The sequence below is a fragment of the Aythya marila genome, assembly GCF_965140915.1.
Source record: "Aythya marila genome assembly, chromosome: W".
Classification (NCBI taxonomy): Eukaryota; Metazoa; Chordata; class Aves; order Anseriformes; family Anatidae; genus Aythya; species Aythya marila.
The window spans coordinates 7042711-7067292 of NC_139081.1; the positions used below are offsets into that span (position 1 = coordinate 7042711).

The 24582-nt window shown below is 45.5% G+C and overlaps 1 protein-coding gene across 2 annotated transcripts in view; it reads left to right on the plus strand.

Annotated features, from left to right (window-relative positions):
- Positions 1-870: 870 nt before the first annotated feature.
- The window catches only part of LOC309889566 (secretory carrier-associated membrane protein 1-like), a gene marked incomplete at its 3' end in the record, with an annotated part of 144303 nt that continues 120591 nt past the window's right edge, over positions 871-24582 (plus strand). The window contains exons 1-2 of one of the 2 annotated variants that reach the window (XM_082782432.1): positions 871-934; positions 1030-1094. In XM_082782432.1, the coding sequence (XP_082638558.1) occupies positions 1038-1094 (57 nt within the window). In that variant the 5' untranslated portion in view covers positions 871-934; positions 1030-1037. Of the gene's footprint in view, positions 1095-24582 lie in introns of both variants that reach the window. The other variant, XM_082782431.1, reaches the window with a different exon arrangement.

The following is a 24582-nucleotide window of genomic DNA, read 5'->3' on the forward strand; positions in this document are numbered from 1 at the left end:
TGCAGCGTCAATATTTCTGATGAAATATTTGAAAAGTCTTTCAACAGTTCCCTGAAACTCTCATGCAGTATGTCCCGAGTACAAAGCCAGATTGGCTCTTCCTTCAGTTCTAGTGTTATCACTTTGAAGCCCCCCCTCTGATAATCTTCACAATTTCTTAAACCACATCAGCATCACAGCTTATCATCGCACAGAGAAATTTATAAGATGCTTGATGAGTTTGGTTGAATGTTTCCAAGAAGCTCTTTTAATGCATCGACCAAAGGAAGGAGGATTTTGTGACTGCATTTCAAAACTTTACCCTATGTACAGCCCTTGTTAAACCCTTACGTAAGACACCTGAGAAACTATACGCTTGGTCATGCACCTCTTCCCTTCAGGTACCATCCGCACGGTACTGAGTAACCCTAAGAGACGGTTACCAAATGGGAGCTATCCTGGCCGAGCCAGCAGCGACCGCGTCTGGCCAGGGGAGTGGATACGAAGCCCAGGACCGGAGGAGCTTTGCGGGAAGGCGAGTGTCTGCAGCGCTCGACGGTCCAGCCCAAGGCTCGGACAAGAGCGGGCGGCTCAGAGCTGCCGAGCGAGTGCTGCTCTTTGATATGAGACAACCTGCGCCCACCGTGACCGTTAATAACGTACGGACACCCTTCCCCACCTGCCGCACCGAACCTACTGGTCTCTAACACTCAGCCCCCTCCTCCACCATCACGAATGAACTCGCTCGCTGAGCCCACTCTCCTCACTCCCTACCCCGGGAATGGGCTCTTCTAACCCTACCACCTCCTACCCAGCCCAGGAACAGGCACTCCCTTTCCCTTCCGGGGACGTCTTATCCTCACTGTCACTTCAAGGGCAGCCATTTTGGGAGGCTGGCGCTTACTTACTGGCGGTTTTGGGTCCGAGCTGTAGCAGCTGATAATAGCAGTAGGAGGTAGCCTGTGAGTTGGTGAGCGGAAGGGGGGTGGAGTGGGGTGGGGTGGAGTGCTGTGCTGTGGGGGAATAAACATCTCCGCTCGATGATTGCAGCCCCCACCATGTCAGATTTCGATAACAATCCCTTCGCTGACCCAGACCTCAACAACCCCTTCAAGGTGAGATTGGGGGTGGGGAGGGGGCGGTGGCTAAAGGGCGGAGCCGGCGCAGGGATGGGATGTAAGCCGTCCTCAGTGCCGTGGCTTTATGCGTTCCGAGGGAGGGGGCTTGGTCCCAGTGGTATCCCTTCGGGGGGCGGCGGCGGCTTTTCCCTACTGTAAAAGGTGGGAAAGGAGTCAGCGCTGTGGGTTAGGGATGGCCTTAGGGAGGCTGTCTCGCTGGGGGGCAGGCTGTAAGATGCTGAGCGGCAGCTCCAGAGGGGCCTACATTTCGTAGTGTTTGGGGCATGACGGTTATAGGGGACTTTGTAGGATGAGCAGCCTTCTTAGGAGCTGTAGAAACAGACATAGTTATTTCACAAGTTCACGCTTCTGTGTTTTGTTCTCTCTTCTACTACTAAAATAATACAAATCTGTGTTTCAAGTGCATTCTTATCACTACAAAAAATAGTGGTAAGTTATTGTGTATATATATACATGTATATAACATTGCAGTATTTTTTCTTCTGTTTGGCTGACCCGAATAGTTTAGTGAATTTATCCCACCCTTTTTCCTCTCTCATCTCCTCTCAACCCTGTCCAGCCATTGAGGCTCAGCCTGGTTTCCAAGAACCTGGGGTCTCTGCCCAGGTTAGGGAACATTGCTGCCATTTTCTCCTTTTTAGGTCCAACCAATAACAAAGGTGAGCATATATCCCAGTGATTGGGCAGAAACACCATTTGTAATAAATGGCTCAGTTTTTCTACTTTCCCTGAACTTTGTGGGTGCCACAGAGTATGGTATTCCCACTGAATACCTAATGATTGACATAATAATTTTATTATTTTAGAAGTAAGGTGTGTGCCCTGATCAGAATCAATGTGTACTGGATTATCCCACATCTAGGTATCAGGTGTTCTAATGGAATTTTTACCACCATTTGTGCCGTAGCTCGTGCTACAGGATAAGCTTCTACCCATTGTGTTAAATGATCTACTATTACAAATAGATATATGTATTTTATCCTCTCTACTTTGGGCAATTCAGTGAAATCAACTTGTACTTTCTCAAAAGCCCTATAAGCTGTTTTGTTTTGTTTCTCCCTCCTGTGGCTGCTTGTTGAAACACTTTCTTTTTTATCTTCTGACAAGTTAAGCAATGGTTATGTAATTTGCTTTGCTATTTCAAAAAAAAACAATGCAACCAAATTGTTTTAGTAAATGATCACTTAATGCCTTTGTACCCCAATGTGTTTGTGCATGCAAACGTCCCAATATTTGCTTTGCATAAGCTTCTGGCAATATCTCTCGCCTGTCTGGCAGTGTCCATCTTCCTTGTTCTAATTTAGCCCCTATTTTTTCTAGTTTCGTTTGTTTTGTTTTCCATTGCATTTCATAGTCGGTCCAAAAATTCCATAGGGGCTTCTTTTGGATCTTGTTGGAACAGATTCTCCATTCCCAATTTAACCAGATCTTAACCGTTCATTATTTCCGGGGTGACTATAGTCTCAGCGTGGGGCCGGTCAGGGGAATGCAATTGTCAACAGTTCCCTGAGCAGTCCCATTGGCAATCTGAGCTCACTCATAAACTCAGATTGTTTTAAGAGTTAACTGCTTTTCTGTTTCCATGACAAGTCTCTCGGACCCATCATGGTCCCTCTGCCCCAAAGTGCTTGCACAGGTGATTTTGAGATCCCAGCCTCCTGTTGAGGCAGAACTATTAACATTCCTATATCCTCTTTCCCTGCTCATTCAACTTCAAACAGCTCTGTTAAATACTACATGCCGCACCTTTAACACATTCAACAACTCTTAACCCTTCCTTTATCTTTCTCCAGCCTGTACTTTTCTCATGCCAACACCAAAGGCTTAGTCAGGGGCTAACTTAATTCCACTCCTTTTCCCTCTAAGATGCTGAAACATCTCAGTATAATACATTTCATCCTATTTTCCTTCTCTCCTCAAAAACAACATTAATTGCAAGATAGTGTTATAGTCGATTGATCCATGAAGTGGCCATTTAGCTTGTATAGTAGCCACCACTGATTGCAATACTTAGTGAAAGTCCTCTTGCTTTCTGTGCCCCCAGTTCTAACAATATCCTTCCAATGTGCTAATATGCACCAAAGGAGGATTTCTTTAAAACGTCTCTGTTTTGGATATTACCCATTTCCTTGATTTCCCATTCCCTTTTATTTGTTTATTTATTACTATTCCTTACTAGTTACTGTCCTTTGTTTCAACTTCCACGAAAACCTTTTTACTGCGGGTTTTTACTATCTTTTCCTAATCTTCTTCCCAAATGTCCCAATTCTCTGGGATTAAACTCCTCTTCCCACATACAAACTTTACTATTTCAAATTATTAATGAGCCCCGTTTCAATCATAAATCCACAGAACTTCAGGAAGACAGCTGAAGCACTCATCCTTTGTCTTCTAGATAAACATTACCACCTTTTCCACAAAATTTACATTTCAACAGGACCGAATTTCAAGCCGAATGCCAATTTTTCTCATGCACTTTGTTAGTAAGCCTATACGAAACAAAGAATCACTCCTGTGTATCCGTCAATATGGGGGTTTAAAAGGTATTGAGGCCTAAATAAATTCCCTCTCCCCCTTCTTACCAAATTCCCAGGGCTCAAGCCCAAACCACTGAAGAAACGACTTTCTCCATTCTACTGCTTTGATAATCAGTCAGCCCCCTCTCCAGTACTTGGGAAACTGACCACACACCACAGCAAATACACCAATACTTCTCAACTGTTAGTTACTTAGATAATGCTCCTGCCTTTTTTCTTGTCACACTCAAAGCATTTAAGAGAAAAAAAAAGGATCACAAGATACACCACCAGGCCCATATATTATGTACCACCAATCAAAACTTGGATAAAACAGCCCTTCTTTTCGGTCTGTCACACACTTCGTTCGTCTCCGCCCACTCCCCTCGTGGAGAATACAGAACCGCGGACTAGAACTCCGCACTCGCTTCGCAGTGACGCTGCGTCTCACTCACACAGCACAATCATGCAATCACACAAAGAGGCCTCTAGCACATCTCATTCATACCACAGGGATATAATTTAGAATGATAACCAACCAAACAAGTATTGTCTCTGACTGTGTTCTTCGTGGAGTGACTTATTCCACTTTGTTTCGAACCCTTACACTTACACAAATACTTTCAACACAAAATACCTGGACATTTAAGAATAAGACATACAATTTTTAACACTCCAGTTAGTATCCCTCCAGCAGCTGAAAACATACTGTTTGTCTGCAGCTTCAGGAGGTCTTTGTCTGCTCCTGTGGTGAGCGGCTGAGAGTGGAGTCCCCTCCGAGCAAAACACTCAGGGTGCACCTAGGGGCGTCCGCTCCGCAGCCGATCCTGCAGCCAAACAGAGTGTCTCCTGCCTGGCTCACCAAAATGACTCACAGAAATATGACTCCACAATCAGTAAGATTGTAAAGTAGGTATGTTTACTTGACGCTGGGTGGCACGGGGTGGGGGGGTAGCCCCACCAATGTCGTGTGCCTAACGTGGCAACTTGCTTTGGTTATAAAAGAGTAAAGAGTTACATATACATGAAGTTTCCCAATACTCTTATACAAATGCATAACCTGTCCCTTTGTGAACAGTCCTCCTTATCTCAGACCCCTTGGTTAAAGTCCGAACCGTGAGGTTGTTTTGATCTGGTTCTTGGGGTCCAAGGGGCTCCTGTTATCTGGAGGTCTAAGCGCAGCACAGGCACAGTACATTGCAAATGTAGCACATATTCATTCTTAATCAATCGCTCTCTAATTTCTAATTCCATGTTTCAGGTGCAGCATACTTGCTCTCTTCCGGATCCACGGGTATTCTACTATTAACAGGAATGTTCAAAGCCTGACAGACCCAGTCCTCTGTGGACCCAAATATCGGTCAAAATACATGGGGTCTTAAGGGTTCTTTTGGTCATTCTATCATACAATACTGGACCATATTTATTTACTCTTTCCTTTTCTGGGGCCTCTATCGCTCCAATTTCTAATCATTATTCCTATTGGACTTTCTGGTAATTTGCTCCCTTTCTTCTGGTCCCTGGTCATCAATTCTGTCTGACCCATATAGGAATTTTAATATGGCAATTCCCACAGCCCTTGGTTACCTTAGTAAGAGTGTCTTGCAGGGGGTTTAGGACCTCTCACCTGTTATAAATTAGACCACACAATTTACTGGTCTATTGAAATTATTTTATTAATCAAGTAAGCAGACACAAGCAAAACAGCGCTGGGCGGCTGGGGAGTCTCCGCTCCGCAACAGCACACACCTTCCCTTTCCAGGGTAGCTATTTTATAGCAGTCGAGTTCCAGCTTATCGAGACCTATTGAACTGGCTGAGGCTGCGCAGTTTATTGTTGAGAGGGGGGGTCGTTGTTCCTCTGCTGGTGTTCACACGTTGTGCTCGTATTCAGGTGGGGGTAATGAAGCGGCAGACAGGATGTCTGGTTTCACTCAAGGATGTGTATCCAATACTCCCTCCTGTTATCTGCTTGCTTTAATCCTCCCCTTTACCAAGGCCGTTAATTTGTACAACCTTATCTCTTCAGCAGTTTCTCCAAATTCCTCAAAGACAATGAACAAACCCCCCACTAATTTATCACAATCCCTCCTTTTTCTTTTTCTAACATATTTTGTTCATTGAATTTTTGCAATATTTGCTTGCTGAGCATTAAAGTTTCTGTGTCTTCCTTCTCCTGCTCAAGAAATTCATACTCAGCACGCACGAGCATAAGATGAGCTGCCTCTAATCGGCTTTTCACAATTGCGATTACTCGATTGAATATACATGGTCCAAAAGTCAGTGCTAATATTAATAACAACAAGGGCCCCGCTATGGTTGATAGCAGGGTAGTAAGCCAAGGTGAGTAATTAAACCAGGATTCATACCAATTCTGACGAGCCTCATTTTCCCTTTTGTGTTTTTCTAATCCTTCCCGCAATTTAGTCATTGTATCTCTTACCACCCCAGTATGATCTTTACCAGATGGTATTCAGCCACTGTGTGATGGGTATACATATACTCTTCAGTGTGGTATAGAATCCTTGGTATAATGACCACCTGTACACAAAAATCATGAGATGTGTTAAACAATTTTAAAGATAGGCAAGGAGTGACTCCCAACAATGAACATACCCACCTAGTGTTATTTGCAGGAATTAACCATTTATGTGTTTGGTCCATTCTTATTTTTATTTTTTTCAGTGGCATGGCACAGATCATTTTTATCTCTTGGAACTGTGCCGATACATCTACCTTTTCCCGTAACTTGGGTCAAAGTTATCCCAATTTCCTGACCCCAACTGCACTTGGAAGAATTTGAATATGGGGGCTTAACACTTACACATAGCCAGTACCCTTCAGTTATCTCCTCGGGTACAACCCCTTTCTTTTTTTCACAATGCTTGGAAGCAGTGTGGGAAAGGATAACTCTGTCAACTTATTAGAAAACACTGTAGTAGGTTGGGCAGTCCCAGGTATATTTACAGTCTGGACAACCAAACCTTCCCCTAGTAACTCTTTATTAGGCCCGACTACCTTGGAAGTCTCGGGTTTTCCCCTCTTTATTAGGATGAGTCCTCCCCTATCTGTTCCGTGTTCGTAAAATCTGACATTTTTCCTAGTACCCAGCTAGTATCGTCCGAGTTTGTTATATTTATATATAGAACCTTGCAAATTTCTTTATTTCCGTGGAAGGTTCCTGTATACCCTATACCATGCCCTCACCACCTGTAACGGGGATCCAATTGTCGGTTACAACTTTGCAGCCCATATCCCACTTGTAAGAATTTATCCCGACCAGCCCCAAGTGTGCAGTCTGTAGCAATGGTTTCACACCCCCGGTATGCACAATAATACACGTTCAGGCATTTACAGTACCCCCTTCCCAGGTTAGAACTTGAGCAGAAATAAAATCCCACATATTCCCAGCATCGGGGCCTCGAGCCCCCCCCCGATGTTATCTGGGTTGCAATAACCTGTTGATCTTCGAATCGACTTAAAGTCCATTTAAAAGGTTGGTGGGGGTGGTGTTGAGTCGCTATGCAGGATGAAATCACTGCGAGAACCCCCAAATACCGATAGGAATGGCTGAGGCCCATGTCTTTCCCCACTTATTCACTCCTCTGCCTCACTCGTCAGTTGGGTTGCAGCCAACTACGAGGTTTTAGTTCTTCTCGGCAGCAGTAGTGTTCTTCAGAGGAGAGCCTCTACCTTAACCCACGGTACCTATCGAGTTCGTCACAATGTGAACTTCAGGTCTTTGTTTCCTGGAACAATCTCCCACATCTTGTCACAGGTGGGTCCTTTAACACGGCTGGCATGTGTCCATCCTTTCTCCGCAGTCCAAACGGCTGTTTCTGTAGTAAGCAAAACAACATAGGGGCCTTCCCCATCGTGGTGTTAAAAAGAGTCTCTTTCAAAGTCTTCATTAGAATTGAGGGTGATCAAGTGGCAATTCCAAGTCATAGGGCATACCATATAGCATTTCAAAAGGAGAAATTCCTACATCAGTTCTGGGCTGCATCCATATGTTTAACAGTGCAAGGGGGAAGCATTTTACCCAAGAAGCCTTAATTTCCAGCATAAGTTTTGTTAGTTGTTTCTTAATTTCACCATTCATTCGCTCTACCTTTCCAGAAAAGGAGGGGTGCCAGGGGCTGTGAAAATCCCACTCAATCTCTAAGGCCTGCTTTAATCCTTGCAGTAAAACTTTACACTCATTCAGTCACATGGTCAATTAGGACAAACAAGTAACTCAGTAAAGTCTACCTGTATACTTTGGAAAGGTCAAAGCCCTGGCTCCCGTCCCCCTCTAGATAGGATACAGAAGACCTTTTTTATTTACCTTTTGACATATAGTACATCCTCTGCATGTGTGCTTCCCTAAAGTATATATTCCTACACAGACATGCTTTCTTAGAACAACATCACACATTGCTTGCACCTCCCAATGACTCTTCTGATGTAAAACAGTTAATATTTGCCTCATTATCACTTTATTCAGCATTTCTCTCCCATTGGGGAGTATCCATTTTCCTTAAAATGATCCACATATTTGTAACATTAATACCTCCTTGGGAGGTTGTAATTGCTCCAAAACCTTTTTTAGAATTTACCCAAATAGATAGGTGGCCCTGTAAACCCCTGAGGTAAAATTGTCCACCTATATTGTTGCTTCCACCCCCATTTCAGAGTCTTTCCAGTCAGAGGTGAATATACGTTTGCTCTCAGGGCCTGAGAGCACTCCATTAATAACACTGTTATTCCAGTCTAACAATTTACTATTTGAATGCCCAATTTAATCATCAAATCCCTTCCCAACAAGTTAGTTTCCGCCTTGGATACATACAATAATTGCCCAGTGATCATTTTATCCCCTGGTCTCAGCTTAGTATTCCCCAAAAGTGGCACTGTTATCCCAGTACCTTCTACCCCCATCACATTTAGGGTTTCATTAGTTAATTTAATCCCTGAAGCTTTACAAGTCAGTAATGACTTAGCTGCCCCAGTGTATTGGGTTTGCTGGCAAGGTTCGGGGGGGGGTGTGTGTGTGGGAGTGGGAAACTGCAGTGGCAGCCCCCGTGAGAAAAACCCAGAAACCTCCCCGTGGTAGGTAAGGGACAATTTCATCTGGCCCCAAAGAGGACCACTGCTGCCCAGAGCCAAGCCATGAGCAACACAGTCCGTGCCTCTGTGACAGCACATCCACGAAAACAAACAGACAAAGAAACGAACAAAACCCTGCTGCTCAACAGCAGTTGGGAGAGCGAGAAACCCCCCCGCAGACACCAAAGTCAGTGCAGAAGGAGGGGCAGGAGGCGCTCCAGGCGCTGGAGCTGAAGCCCCCCTGCGGCTGCTGGAGAGGCCCCTGGTGGAGCAGGCTGTTCCCCCCCTCCCCGATGCTTGGGAAACTGAACAAACATCACAGCAAATATGCAAATATACCAAAACTTCTAGACTGTTACTTAGATAATGCCTACATCACCTTTCCCTGCTCATTCAATTTCAAACAGCTCTGTTAAATACTACATGCCACACCTTTAACACCTTCAGCAACCCTTTTAACACTTCCTTTATCTTTCTCAAGCCCGTACTTTTCTAATACCAACACCAAAGGCTCAGTCAGAGTCCAACTTAATTCCATACCTTTTCCCTCCAAGATACTGAAACAACATATCAATCAATATACCATATTTCATCCCATTTTCCTTCTTTCCACAAAAACAACATTAACTGTAATATGGTGTTATAATTAATAGTTCCATTTAGGGGCCACTCCGCTCCATCCTCTAGTTTATAAAGTGGCCACCATTGATTACAATATTTGATAAGAGTTCTTTTACTTTCTGTACCCTCTCACCCCACTATATCCCTCCAATGTGTTAGTATACATCCTAGGGGGCTTTTCCTCGGGGTTTCTTTGCTTTGAACATTTCCTATTGTTATCTACAGTGGTTAATATTCCACTGTTTTCCTAGAAGCTCTTTACTAGTCAATCCCAATCCCTCCAAAATTCACAATATATAGATACACAAATAAAATCAAACCACTGTAAATTAACTGCCTGTTGACAATTACACTGAGGACATTTAAACCTGATGAGCCAATAATATGCCTGGGCAAATTTTGTTCCCTTAGACATACACCTCAATGGCAGTTCTTATATTTACATATTTACATATTAACATATGAATAAAAGAATACTTTAACAAAAATGCCCGGGCTTTTATATATACAATATACAATGTACAGTTATTATTCCAGTTAGAATTATTCCTCAGCAGCTGCAAACACTATGCCAGTTGCCATTAAAGCTTGCTTACCGTCCTCCTGTCCTGTCCTTTTCTTAAAATCTCGGACATCCCCGGAGTTAATGGGGATGGCCACATATTCCATTCCTGGCTGGGGTCCGCCCAATTACTATTTCTCGTAGGGGATATAATCCCTCCCTTAAAGCAGATTTCTGATTTCTTGCCCTGCTTCTGGTTACCGGCCCCTGTGTTTCATGATCCGATTCCGATTCTCCTGGATTAGCTAATTCGGGGAGTCCATTAAGGACAGGAGCCGTTGGTGCGGGTGGTGGAATATAGGGCGGGGGCGATGTCGGGACTTCTAAGTCCTTTCTCTTTTTATCCCGCCCTCCTTTTTCTTTTAGAGGATATAGATGCGTCCTCGTATCTGAATTTATCCAGATGTGCGCATATTCACTTTCTTCCAAACTAAAGGGCTCCTTAGAGTTAACATAAATATTGAGGGCTTGGCATACCCAATCCTCAAAGGAGCCGAACGGGGGCCAGAAAACGCTGTCCCCTTTGATGGGCTTGTTGCCCCACACTTCTATACAATAATAAATCATTTTAACTTTACTCTTTCCCCGCCTAGAAGGGGAATCATCCCAATTCTTAATCATTTGTCCTAACGGACTATCAGAAGGAACAGAGGGTATCCCTACAGCATTGGATCCCTCCCTCATGGGGCCAGAAGGCTTACTTTTCTTCTGTCCCATCTTCCGGAGCACCTTCACACACACACACACAACGCTTCCCCCTTTTCGTGGCCCAGTCCCTCGCGGGAGGTGGGAACCGCACTACCGAGGGGTCCGCACTCGCTTCGTCCGCACTTGGACGTCTCAAATGTCGTGCTCCGGGATACCCAACCCCAACCGAACTGAACACCGGCCTATACTTACCCACCCCGTGGGTCTTAGTTCGGTCTTCGTGCACAAAGGTTGCCTGGGGTTTACCGGTTTTATTTGCTTGTGTCTAATTTTGGGTTCGTCGGTGAAGGGTTTGATTGAAAGTAGTCCTAGCGAAGGCCGCTGAAATCAGCGGGGCGCCCCCTCCGAAGGTCTTTCAATCAGATTTGCCTTCATCCGAGTCACGGCACCAAATTGTTATAAATTAGACCACACAATTTACTGGTCTATTGAAATTATTTTATTAATCAAGTAAGCAGACACAAGCAAAACAGCGCTGGGCGGCTGGGGAGTCTCCGCTCCGCAACAGCACACACCTTCCCTTTCCAGGGTAGCTATTTTATAGCAGTCGAGTTCCAGCTTATCGAGACCTATTGAACTGGCTGAGGCTGCGCAGTTTATTGTTGAGAGGGGGGGTCGTTGTTCCTCTGCTGGTGTTCACACGTTGTGCTCGTATTCAGGTGGGGGTAATGAAGCGGCAGACAGGATGTCTGGTTTCACTCAAGGATGTGTATCCAATACTCCCTCCTGTTATCTGCTTGCTTTAATCCTCCCCTTTACCAAGGCCGTTAATTTGTACAACCTTATCTCTTCAGCAGTTTCTCCAAATTCCTCAAAGACAATGAACAAACCCCCCACTAATTTATCACATCACCCACCCACGAATCCTATAGGAATTGCTTCGGTCCTTCACCGGCCAAGTCCCTTGCGGGAGATTGGAACCGCGATTAGAAGACCTCCACACTCGCTTTGGAACTGAGTTCCGTCCCAGTCACAGTCTTACACACACAGGCAACCAAATCCCACCCAACCGAACGGTATACGCCTTAAACACTTATGACTCCGTCTTCTTTGTTCGGATCTTCACGCGCAGAATTACGGGCAAAATACAGTGCTGCAGCCGGCAAGGAAGCTCATAAAAAAATCAAAATCTTTGCTTACCTTTATTCAGGTTCAAGATGGCATTAGTCCTGACCTGACCCAAACAGGAGCCACCAAATGGTGGGGCGCCCCTCCTAGATCAAATCAGAATTCAGGAACCAAAGCCCTCCCGGACGAGCCCCCATTTGTAATAAATGGCTCAGTCTTCAAAATAGGACTATAATAAAAGTTTACAATTTATTAAAGGAATAGAGGCAGGCAAACAACACTGGGTGCGCCGGGAGTTTCCGCTCCACCAAGACGTACCCCAGTTACATCAAGCAGCCGAGTTTTATGTTCCTAGGTTAATACATATTCATTACTACTTCTAAAAAAAACAGGGTTATTATAATTAGTTTCCGGAATCTAAACCCTCCTACTGGAGCATGCGTATCAGTCTCCAGTGGTACCTCTGGGGGTCTCTCGTGCTGAAGGCTCATAGTCTTCCTCCCTCTTGTCCTTCTCCTTTGTCCAACTTGGCTGTATGTCAGAGACTTGTGCAGCGTCCCCTGCAAGCTTTGTCTTTTAGTTGTTCTTCAGCTCTCCCCGTCTCCTTAATCTCCTGGCCAGATATTAGAAACTTGCATAGTGTCCCATGCAATAGTCATAATAGTTTGCAGTTATTCTGAAACCCCCCAGATATCAGAGACTTCAAGGAAAAGCCTACAAATACATTTCCCTTCAAGCTCTCTATTGACATGAATTGCTAAAACATTCCTTTGCAAGATACAAGAACTATATACATTAACCACTCTGTTTTTCTTAGACTTGTGGTTATACAAGGGTATGTAAGACAGAAGGTCACATTCATCATACCATGTGGCCCTAGCATTGTTCCATACTGACACGAATCAGATGAACATATTTCACACTGGCATGACTAATCACATAGGCTGCCCCAGCTAAAGGCTGCCTTTAGCAGCACTTAAGCGCATGACTTGCCTAAAATTCATGTAGACACAGGTGGAAGTTAACTAGTGAAGACACATGCAGCATTCTCTACTTTCACAAGTGCACGTGTTTGTAGATCTTTCACTTACTTGGCATGCCCTCTCTGTCTGTCCATGTGGTTTCATATTGTTGGCTAATTAAGCTCCACAACACTACTCTTTCACTCCCCATCCTCCTTTGTGGAGGGGGATGGAGGAGAAGAAAAATATGATTTGTGGGAGAGGGTGTGTTTGTTACAGCTTGAGATAAAGATAATTAAAGGGAAAAAACAAAAACAAAAACAAAAAAACAAGCAAAGCCCATGCGGAAGCAAACAGAGAAAACAATTATTGTTTACTTCCTATCAGCAAGTGATGTTTGGCCACATCTTGAGAAGCAGAGCCTTAATATGCTGTGGTGGTTTTACCCTGCTAGGCAACTCAATTCTACCCTAGCCGTTCTCTCACTTCCCCTCCTCAAAGGAAAACCTTATGTTTTCATTTTGATTGATCTGTAATCATCTGTTGATTCACCAGATGGTTGTTATACAGGGAGCAGATGGGCCTGCCTTACTCATCTCCAGTGTCTCTCCTGGTGTGAAAGGTCCTTCTTTTTCAGTCTGCAGAGCTGTGAAGTGGTTTTGAAGCACCTCAGGCTTCAGGGGAAGACTCTTCCTCCTGCTGGTCCTTGCTGTTGCTTCCATTCTTCTGCATTATTGAACTCCCTCCCATCTATATGTGCCAGTGAGGGAGTTCTTGGCTGTGGGTCCACTGCAGGCAGTGCTTGGAATCAGCTAACTCCTCAGTCTTCCTGATGTTACACAGCCTTCTCACTGCCTCCTGTAGCTCAGCCACCTGGTGCAAGAGGTCCTCCACCTGTGCACACCTTTTACAGGCAGGTCTGCCGCCTGCCTCCAGAGGAAGATCTAGATGCTTCCTGCAGTCTGAGGTCTGCACTGCAGCCCCTCCCTTCAGCAGCTTTGTTGGTGTGGAGGCATTGGTCATCACTGGGGGAGAGGGTGCAGATCCCTCAGCCTCAACTTGCAGTCTCTGCTCTCAGAAAAGTGCCTGCTATTCTACCTTAAGGGTCAGGTAGGATGAGTGTCTTCAACCTGTGTAGATAGTCACAGAACAGTGCCTGGTTGCTGGGTTGCGTACTTCAAATCTCGCACTCAACCAGTGGAACGGCCCTCCTTGGAAGAGGTGCCTATCCTGCGCACCCTCCCACAAGAACTGGAATACCGCACCCTGTTTACCAATCCTGGTTGCTAGTGCTTGGTAGGGCTGTCTTTTGTATGTGTGTGTAGTAGCTGCCGCTACTCCTGTCCCCGCCTACGCCTCGTCAGCCGCATGGGAGAGCTGCCAGCTCCTGACTGGTCTCTGTGCTACCCTGGGGTTTCCCTGGATCAGGAAACCTTCCTGTATTCCGTGATCCTTTGCCTTTTTGCAGAATGTGCCTGTACCGGAGCTGATCGCAACGGCAAGATAATGAAAGCCTTACTGAGGCTTTTAGTTGAAGGGGTGGATAAGAAAGGGGGCACTATGATTGTGTCTTGCTAACATTTTAACTTCATTTTAATTTGTTTGTTTGCAAATGCTTGGCAGAATCATGGATCGAGCATATATTTTGGATAAAACATATAGGTGAAACTGCATTGCTTTTTAAACATTTCTCAGTTCATTAATAATCAGATGGAATACTTAATCTCATGTTGCACAGATGGAATACTTAATCTCATGTTGCACTTTTCACGTAAATGTTCAAATGAATTATAATACCAAATATGTTATTTCACTGACTGCCTTTTCATAACATTTCTAGTGCTCCAAGAGATGCCTTTTTCGCAAAAATGGGAACAGTATTGTTTAGTTGCCAAATATTTCTCAAATATTAAGTGCATCTCATAGCTATAACCTTGCAGAAAGTATACAGCTTCTTTATTGTTACTATAAACACTGAAAATTAAAGAAGATATATTTTACAATGCAATTACACTTTTGAATAGAAATTTTGTATACTTAAAACTTTGCTCTGTGTTCTGTATCACATCTGGGTTCTACATTAGTCAAATTTTCACTGATTGCAGATCTGGATTTTCTTCTGATTTCAACAGCATGAAAACACTAAGCAAATTTCAGTTATAGTGGTAATGTGAATTCAAAATAGAAATGGACTTGATGATCTTTATGGGTCCCTTCCAACTCGGGGTATTCTATGATTCTATGAAATGGTATTTCATGGTCCAGTCTCTTCTGGTTTTGGTGAGGTATGTGCATATGAACATCTTGCTCCTTGTAACTTGCTATTTGTAAGATTTATATTTATGTTTTGGAGGAAAAGGCAGAGGTGCTTAATGCCTTCTTTGCCTCAGTCTTTAGCGGCAAAACCAGTTGTTCTCTGGATATCCAGTACCCTGAGCTGGTGGAAGGGGATGGGGAGCCGAATGTGGCCCTCACTATCCATGAGGAAATGATTGGCGACCTGCTATGGCACTTGGATGTATGCAAGTCGATGGGGCCAGATGGGATCCACCCGAGGATACTGAGAGAAATGGCGGAGGATCTGTCCAAGCCACTTTCCATTATTTATCAACAGTCCTGGCTATCAGGGGAGGTCCCAGTCGACTGGCGGCTAGCAAATGTGACGCCCATCTACAAGAAGGGCCAGTCACTAGTGGTGTCCCCCAGGGCTCAGTACTGGGGCCGGTCCTCTTTAATATTGTTATCGATGATCTGGATGGGGGCATCGAGTGCACCCTCAGTAAGTTTGCAGATGACACCAAGTTAGGTGTGTGTGTCGATCTGCTCGAGGGTAGGAAGGCTCTGCAGGAGGATCTGGATAGGCTGGACTGATGGGCTGAGGTCAACTGCATGAAGTTCAACAAGGCCAAGTGCCGGGTCCTGCACCTGGGGCGCAACAACCCCAAGCAGAGCTACAGGCTGGGAGATGAGTGGTTGGAAAGCTGCCAGGCAGAGAAGGACCTGGGAGTGATGGTTGATAGTTGGCTGAATATGAGCCAGCAGTGTGCTCAGGTGGCCAAGAAGGCCAACGGCATCCTGGCTTGCATAAGAAGCAGTGTGGCCAGCTGGTCTAGGGAAGTGATCGTCCCCCTGTACTCGGCTCTGGTGAGGCCGCACCTTGAGTACTGTGTTCAGTTTTGGGCCCCTCGCTACAAGAAGGACATCAAGGTGCTTGAGCGGGTCCAGAGAAGGGTGACGAAGCTGGTGAGGGGCCTGGAGAACAAGTCCTACGAGGAGCGGCTGAGGGAGCTGGGCTTGTTCAGCCTGGAGAAAAGGAGGCTCAGGGGCGACCTTATTGCTCTCTACAGGTACCTTAAAGGAGGTTGTAGCGAGGTGGGGGTTGGTCTGTTCTCCCATGTGCCTGGTGACAGGACGAGGGGGAATGGGCTAAAGTTGCGCCAGGGGAGGTTTAGGTTGGATGTTAGTGTGGTGGTTTTACTCAGGTGGGCAGCCGAGCTCCACCACAACCGCTCTCTCACTCCCCCTCTCCTCAAAGAGGAAGGGGGAGAAAATACAACACAGAGAACTCGAGGTTTGAGATAAGAAAGGTTTAATTAAAGGGAAAGGGAATGGGAGGAAAAAAACAGAGACAAAAGAAGCAATCAGTCCGTGCGGAAGCACAGAGAGAGGAAAAATTATTCTCTACTTCCCATCAGCGAGCGGTGTTCGGCCACGTCCTGGGAAGCAGGGCCCCAAACGCGTAGTGGTTGTTCAGGAGGAACAGCCCCCTCCCCCACGAGAGCCCCCCCTTTTATTGCTGAGTGTGACATCAGGTGTTATGGAATATCCCTTTGGTTGGTTTAGGTCAGCTGCCCCAGCAATGTCCCCTCCCCATCACTTGCCCACCCCCAGTCTGCTGGCTCTTGGGGGCTTGGAAGGAGTCCTGATGCTGTGCCAGCACTATGCAGCAATAGACACAACACTGGAGTGATATCAGTGCTGTTCCAGCTACGAGTGCAGAGTACAGCACTGTGTGGGCTGCTGCAGGGAAAAGGTGACTCCAGCTCAGACAGACCCAACACAACTTCCACCCCTTATTCCATAACATTTGTGTCACAATCAGGTACAGTTTAGTATATAGATGTTCTCATCACCATTGTTTTCTGTCCATTGAAGCATTTTTATGTCTGTACTTCTCTTTATTCTATAGGTCTTTTCCCAAAATGCTCATAAAAACTGTTGATGGTTTCGCCTTCATCTGTCAAAGTGGTCACTCAGGGCAGGCAAAGTTGGTTTTCTTGACACCAGCACGAGCTTAGCTCACATCAGTGTTGCACTTGCCCGGTTCCTTGCAAAGTTGACCTGTCATTGGTTCTGCAGTGTCCTCCTACAACACATAACTTGGATGACAGATTAATTTTCTCCCAGTGTTAAATCTCCTTGAGGCACACACTTGATATCCCCATCTTTCTGCATTACCCACCAGGTATACCCTGGTCCTTGGGCAAAGACAATCCCACGAGTGGGTTTGCCTTTTCCCGAGGCAGGGGCAACCCACACCGCCTTCCCCATCCACTTCCCCACACGCACTACAGGGACTTTAGCTTCTCCCACAGTGTGTAGGGGTTTTGTTTCAGCAGGACCAGGACGGCTTTCAGACCCCCTGTTGTTAACTAGCCAAGTGGCCTCTGGTAGATTTATATCCCAATGTTTCCACGTCCCAGCACCCAATGCTCGCAGCATAGTTTTTAACAGTCCATTGTACCTCTCAACCTTCCCAGAGGCTTGTGGGTGATAAGGGATGTGATACACCCACTCAATGCCATGTCTCTTGGCCCAGGAAGTGATCAAATTGTTTCGGAAGTGACTCCCATTGTCGGACTCTATTCTCTCCAGTGTACCATGTCGCCACAGCACTTGCCTTTCCAGGCCCAAGATAGTGTTTCGGGCCGTGGCATGGTTTACAGGGTATGTTTCCAGCCACCCAGTAGTTGCTTCTACCATGGTGAGTATGTACCGTTTGCCTTGGCGGGTTTGTGGAAGTGGTCCGATGTAGTCAATCTGCCAGGCCTCACCATATCGAAATCCAAGCCATCTCCCCCTGTTCCAGGGAGACTTTACCCGCATGGCTCGTTTAATTGCAGCACAGGTCTCACACTCATGGGTAACCTGTGTGATGGCCTCAATGGTCAGGTCCACCCCTCGATCACGAGCCCATCTATATGTGGCGTCCCTTCCCAGATGTCCTGATGTTTCATGAGCCCATCGAGCTACAAACAGTTCACCCTTACGTCCCCAGTCCAGGTCCACCTGAGCTATTTCAATTTTTGAAGCTCGATCTACTTCTTCGTTGTTCTGATGTTCTTCGGTAGCACGATTCTTAGGCATATGGGCATCTACATGACGTACCTTTACAGCCAGGTTTTCTACCCGGGCAGCAATATCTTGCCACAGGGTAGCAGCCCAGATAGGTTTACCTCTGCGCTGCCAGTTGTTCTGTTTCCATTGCTGCAGCCACCCCCACAGAGCATTTGCCACCATCCATGAGTCAGTGTAGAGATACAGTACCGGCCATTTTTCTCTTTCAGCAATTTCTAGGGCCAGTTGTATAGCTTTCACTTCTGCATACTGACTTGACTCACCTTCCCCTTCCATGGCCTCCACAACTTGTCGTGTGGGACTCCACACAGCAGCTTTCCATTTCCGATGGCTCCCTACCACACGGCAGGATCCATCAGTGAACAACACATACTGCTTTCTGTCTTCTGGCAACTCATTGTATAGTGGTGCCTCTTCAGCACGCGTTACTTCTTCTGTCGGTGCTCCGAAATCCCTGCCCTCTGGCCAGTCCATAATCTCTTCCAGGATTCCCGGGCGATTGGGTTTCCCCATTCGAGCCCGCTGTGTAATTAACGCTACCCATTTACTCCACGTAGCATCGGTTGCATGATGTGTAGTGGGGATTTTCTCTTTGAACATCCAATGTAACGCAGGTAGCCGTGGGGCCAAGAGAAGTTGTGCTTCTGTACCAACAACTTCAGAAGCTGCTCTAATCCCCTCATATGCTGTTAATATTTCCTTTTCAGTTGGGGTGTAATTGGCTTCTGATCCTCGATAGGCCCGGCTCCAGAACTCCAAAGGTCGGCCTCGAGTTTCTCCTGGGGTCTTCTGCCAGAGGCTCCAGGTGAGCCCATGCTCCCCAGCTGCAGTGTACAGTATGTTTTGCACAGCTGGTCCAGTACGGACAGGCCCAAGGGCTACTGCACAAGCTATTTCTTGTTTGAGTTGTTCAAAGGCCTGTTGTTGCTCAGGGCCCCACTCGAAAGAGTTCCTCTTTCGAGTCACTCGATATAGAGGACTCACAAGCTGACTATAGCCTGGCACATGCATTCTCCAGAATCCCACAAGACCTAGGAAAGCTTGTGTTTCTTTTTTGCTAGTTGGCGGAGACATAACTGTTATTTTGTTGATCACATCAATTGGAATATGGCGACGTCCATCCTGCCATTTTACCCCCAAGAACTGGATTTCCTGTGCAGGTCCCTTGACTTTATTCTATTTAATGGCAAATCCAGCTTTCAGAAGAATTTGAATTATTTTCTTCCCTTTCCCAAAAACTTCTTCTGCTGTGTTACCCCATACGATGATATCATCGATATACTGCAGGTGTTCAGGAGCGTTCCCCTGTTCCAGTGTCGTCTGGATCAGTCCATGGCAGATGGTAGGGCTATGTTTCCACCCCTGGGGCAGTCGATTCCAAGTATACTGAATGCCCCTCCAAGTGAAAGCGAATTGTGGCCTGCATGCTGCTGCTAGAGGGATAGAGAAAAATGCATTAGCGATATCAATTGTAGCATACCACTTGGCTGCCTTTGACTCTAGCTCATACTGGAGTTCTAGCATGTCTGGCACTGCTGCACTTAGTGGTGGTGTGACTTCATTCAGGCCCCGATAGTCCACTGTTAGCCTCCACTCGCCATTGGACTTCCGCACTGGCCATATAGGACTGTTAAAAGGTGAATGAGTCTTGCTGATCACTCCTTGGCTCTCCAGATGGTGAACTAACTCATGGATAGGAATCAGGGAGTCTCGGTTGGTGCGATATTGCCGCCGGTGCACAGTTGTAGTCGCAATTGGCACTTGCTGTTCTTCAATCCTCAGCAATCCTACAGCAGAAGGGTCTTCTGAGAGACCAGGCAGGGTAGACAGCTGCTTAATCTTCTCTGTGCTCAAGGCAGCTATGCCAAAAGCCCACCGGTACCCTTTTGGATCCTTGAAGTACCCTTTCCTGAGGTAGTCTATGCCAAGGATGCACGGAGCCTCTGGGCCAGTCACGATGGGGTGCTTTTGCCACTCATTCCCAGTTAGACTCACTTCAGCTTCCAATATGGTTAGCTCTTGGGATCCCCCCGTCACTCCGGAGATAGAGATGGGTTCTGCCCCTTGGTGGCCTGACGGCATTAGGGTACACTGTGCGCCTGTGTCCACTAAAGCTTTATATTTTTGCGGTTCCGGTGTGCCAGGCCATCGAATCCACACAGTCCAGTAAATCCGGTTGTCCCTCTCCTCTACCTGGCCAGAGGCAGGGCCCCACTAATCCTGGTCGGAGTATCTATCAATTATTTCTTCCAAACGTGAAGCAGAAATCTCTTCATCAGGGTCAGGAGTAATACTATTCCTTCTACTGCCTCTGGGGGACTGTTCAACAGAAACTGGGGCAGCAATCTTCCTAGGGGCCCTCTTTGTTGCTGTTGTATCTTTCCGTAGCTCACATACCCGAGCAGCTAGGGCCGAGGTCGGTTCACCATCCCACTTCCTTATATCTTCCCCGTGGTCACGTAAATAAAACCACAAGGTACCTCGCGGTGTGCGTCCCGGATTCTCCCTTGTTTGAGCCAGGGACTGCTGGCGCTTGATGGCCGAAAGGTTTTTCCGTTTAGGTGAGGACGAAGCTATGTGTTCATCTAACCGTTGGGACAGTTTCTCCACAGCTGAAATGCAGCCCCGTACTGGGGGAGAGAGATTTTCTTCATATTTATGAAGCTGGTTGGACACGGTATCCACAGTTGGCCCCATCCCCTCGTCCCAACCCATGACTGCCAGTGTGCTGGCATGTGTTGGGGGTGCAGCTCGTACAAACTTCCGCCACATGGACGCTGTGCATTGCACTTCATCGGGGTCTTTAGGTGCCTGGGCGTAGTTTAAATCACTATAAAGCATCTCCAGCACAGCTAATTCCCGCAGCTGCTGGAGGCCCTTATCCATAGTGGTCCATTTGTTTACTTGGTAGACAATATCCTCTTTGTGGGGATACCTTTCTTTCACTGCTGTTAGGATTCGCCTCCAGAGGCTGATAACTTGTGCCTCTCTTCCAATTACTCTATCAATGAGTCTTTCTCTAGAAAGGGATCCCAGCTGCTTGGCTTCGTTGCCTTCTAGCTGTTGGGTATTGGCCCCACTATCCCAGCATCGAAGCAGCCAAGTGAGGATGTGCTCACCTGGATGGCGACTGAAGTCTTTCCGTATTTCTCGCAGCTCACTCAGAGATAGAGACCGAGTAGTTTCTGATTCATCTATGATTTCAGTCTCTTCTTCGCGATGTTGCCGTGATAACGCTGCTTTAGAGCTGCCTGCCTTTTCCTCTTCTCCCTCATCCGTAGAAGGAGCTTCTTCCCTTACTAAACGACCTGATCTCCGTTTCCACTGTTTCGTCTTTACTACAGGGGCGACTGATACCATAGATGGTCGGTCCTCTAGGGTGGTCACAGTGTGTGCTGTCTCATTATCAAATTCAGGAACCTCCCTATCCCCTTGAGGGTGCTGGGCAATGTTAATTGACATCTGATAGGCGTAAGCCAGACCCCAGCAGAGCGCAGCCAGCTGGTGGAGTTCTCTAGTATTGCCAGGGTCAGGGCATACGTCTTTCAAACATTCCACCAGTTTTCTTGGATTTTGTACTTGTTCAGGGGTGAAATTTAGAACCATTGGAGGAGAAAACCGTGATAGGTTCCTGCCCAAATCCCCCTACACACCTTGCCACCCACAACTTTGTCTGGGGACAGGTCCTTGAATAATATTCTTAATAAATTGCTTTACTTTGGGGAAGATGACAAACACTAGACCTAGTGATAGGAGGATAATATCTGACCAGGGGTACCCAAGATACTGAAAGGCTGCTGTAATTAGCCCACAGGGAGAAAAGTAGAAGGCACTGTAATTCCTAATATTTTCAATAAGATAATCTCCAGGAGACCAGGAGGATAACAGTGCCGGGTTTGAATACCAAACAAAACTGAAGGCCAGTATGTTACAGCACAACATGATAAAAAAACAAGCACAGACTTCAACACTTTCTCCGATCAGATGTAAAGGAAAAAAGAAAACAGAGAGTGGGCTATATACAACATATCCACACAGAAAAGTATTACCAGAAAACCGAGCATTATGACTACCAATATGTTAGTTGTAAATACTTCAATCAATGCTATTGTTATCTCAACCCTCGAGCCCCACGTTGGGCGCCAAAAAGGACTGTGGTGGTTTTACTCAGGTGGGCAGCCGAGCTCCACCACAACCGCTCTCTCACTCCCCCTCTCCTCAAAGAGGAAGGGGGAGAAAATACAACACAGAGAACTCGAGGTTTGAGATAAGAAAGGTTTAATTAAAGGGAAAGGGAATGGGAGGAAAAAAACAGAGACAAAAGAAGCAATCAGTCCGCGCGGAAGCACAGAGAGAGGAAAAATTATTCTCTACTTCCCATCAGCGAGCGGTGTTCAGCCACGTCCTGGGAAGCAGGGCCCCAAACGCGTAGTGGTTGTTCAGGAGGAACAGCCCCCTCCCTCTCTCAGCCCACACAGTTAGGAAGAACTTCTTTACCAAAAGGGTTGTTAGACATTGGAACAGGCTGCCCAGGGAAGTGGTGGAGTCACCATCCCTGGAAGTCTTTAAAAGACGTTTAGATGTAGAGCTTAGGGATATGGTTTAGTGGAGGACTGCTAGCGTTAGGTCAGAGGTTGGACTCGATGATCCTGAGGTCTCTTCCAACCTAGAAATTCTGTGATTCTGTGATTTTTTTTTTTTGGTTAACTATATTACCAATTAAAAACCAAGAGATGCTCCTGAACAACTTGAAATTTTTGAGCTAATAATGCAGTTTTACTTCCCTTCTATGAAATGCTTCAGACATCCAGATGTTTTTTCAAAGACACACAAGATATGTAGCTTTTCCACCACTTTTGTGTGTTTATGTTTCCAGTGATTTGGTTCAGTCACTGAGTGAACTAACTTTTGGTAACTCTGTTAACATTTTAAAGATATAATTATAATCACTTTGCTCCACAACAGATTGGGGACCAGGGGCAGAATAAATTGACAGATATTCTTCCACTGTTGTATTTATTTCCAGAAGTTAGATGTAGTAATATACTTGCTTGGCCCCTTTGTTTCACCCTTGCCCTCCTCCCCTTTGCTTCGTCCTTTCCTTCACCCTTTTTGAAATGAATCTGTCTTAAGAAGGAATCAGTACAAAATGGAATTGATGTTGAAATCCTTTCTTCCTTATCTGTAGTGTTTTAAAGAAAAAAAAAAAATTGTTTTGAAAGCATGCACTGAGGAACTGTTATTAGAAAACAGAGTAATTACTGCATTTTTATAATAAAATATCCTTCTTTTCTATTTGACTTTAAATCTGAAGAGGTACAAGTTTAACAAACATTTCATTTATGTTTCTTTTTCTTCAGAGGAAGCCTAATTGCTATGCTGAAATCTGATTCTTTAGTTCTGCCAAGATATTTTAAGGATATGTTATGAATGTCAAAGACTAAATTCAAAGGAAAGTTATTTCCTTTGCTCATATGCAGCAGTTCACTTCTCCATCCTGTTTGCCTGTGGGGATGCCTGTGGATTGATCTCTTTGGAAGAGCTGGCCTTCTGTTTATAATCTCAGACTTTCCCGATATTGCCAGCCAGAAACTACTGCCTTCAAAGCGCTACTTCACTGCCAGGACACCATTCAGCACTGCAAAAGCAATACATACATAATTTTTGCTTTTACTTGAGCAGTGACTGCAGTAGCAGAAGCATGGATCCTTGCCTGGTGACAGCTATATGTGACCTGGTGCATCTGTATCAAGACTGTCTGAGCCTTCTTGTTCATTAATAGTCACATACAGGATGAATAGGTATATGCAGACGGAATTACAGCAGACCAGGTTACTCCAAGCACAGAAATTCTCAATATATTATTGGGATTAGCAACTACTTGCACCTGTGCATGAGAATCAGGAAAGTCAAACTGTGATGGATGCCCTGTAAGCTATTTTATATAAAAACTCACATTTGTTGTTCTGCAAAACTGTGTATAGTTGAATTGAAACAAAGAGAACATAATTCCCCCCACCTTTTGTTTTCAGTCTCTTTTTTCCTTGTCTTATTTGTTCTAGAACAGAGCTCCTGATATTTAAGGACCACAGTTTTTAATCACTCACTCCCTGACCATTGTGAGAAAAATCTCAAATAATTTTCTTCAGACAGGATGTTCTGTGAAGTTATTTTATTCGTGATTGCAATAGCAGGCGTCCTGTCAATTAGGAGTGCATTTTAGTAAACAAATCATAACAGTTTATTCCCTATTACCTGACACCTGATCACCTCCCCTGTTTCCTCATTGGCTGAGTACTACAGGTTCACAAGCTACTTGATGCTCCTCTATACCATATACGTACAACTTTTTCTTTTTTTCAACCCTTTAATTTCTCCTTTCTTATGTTTTGAGAACTTGTGATCTTCGTTTTACTGTTCTCACACTGCTCATCCTGTTTTTCTGAAGCTTCTACCTTGTTTTGGAACAGTGAGGCCTTCTGTCCACTTATCTACTTAGCATTTCTCTTTATTACGACTACACAACTACCTTAGAATACAGAAAATTAGTTCTCTACTGCAAAAGCACAACTTAGTTTCTCA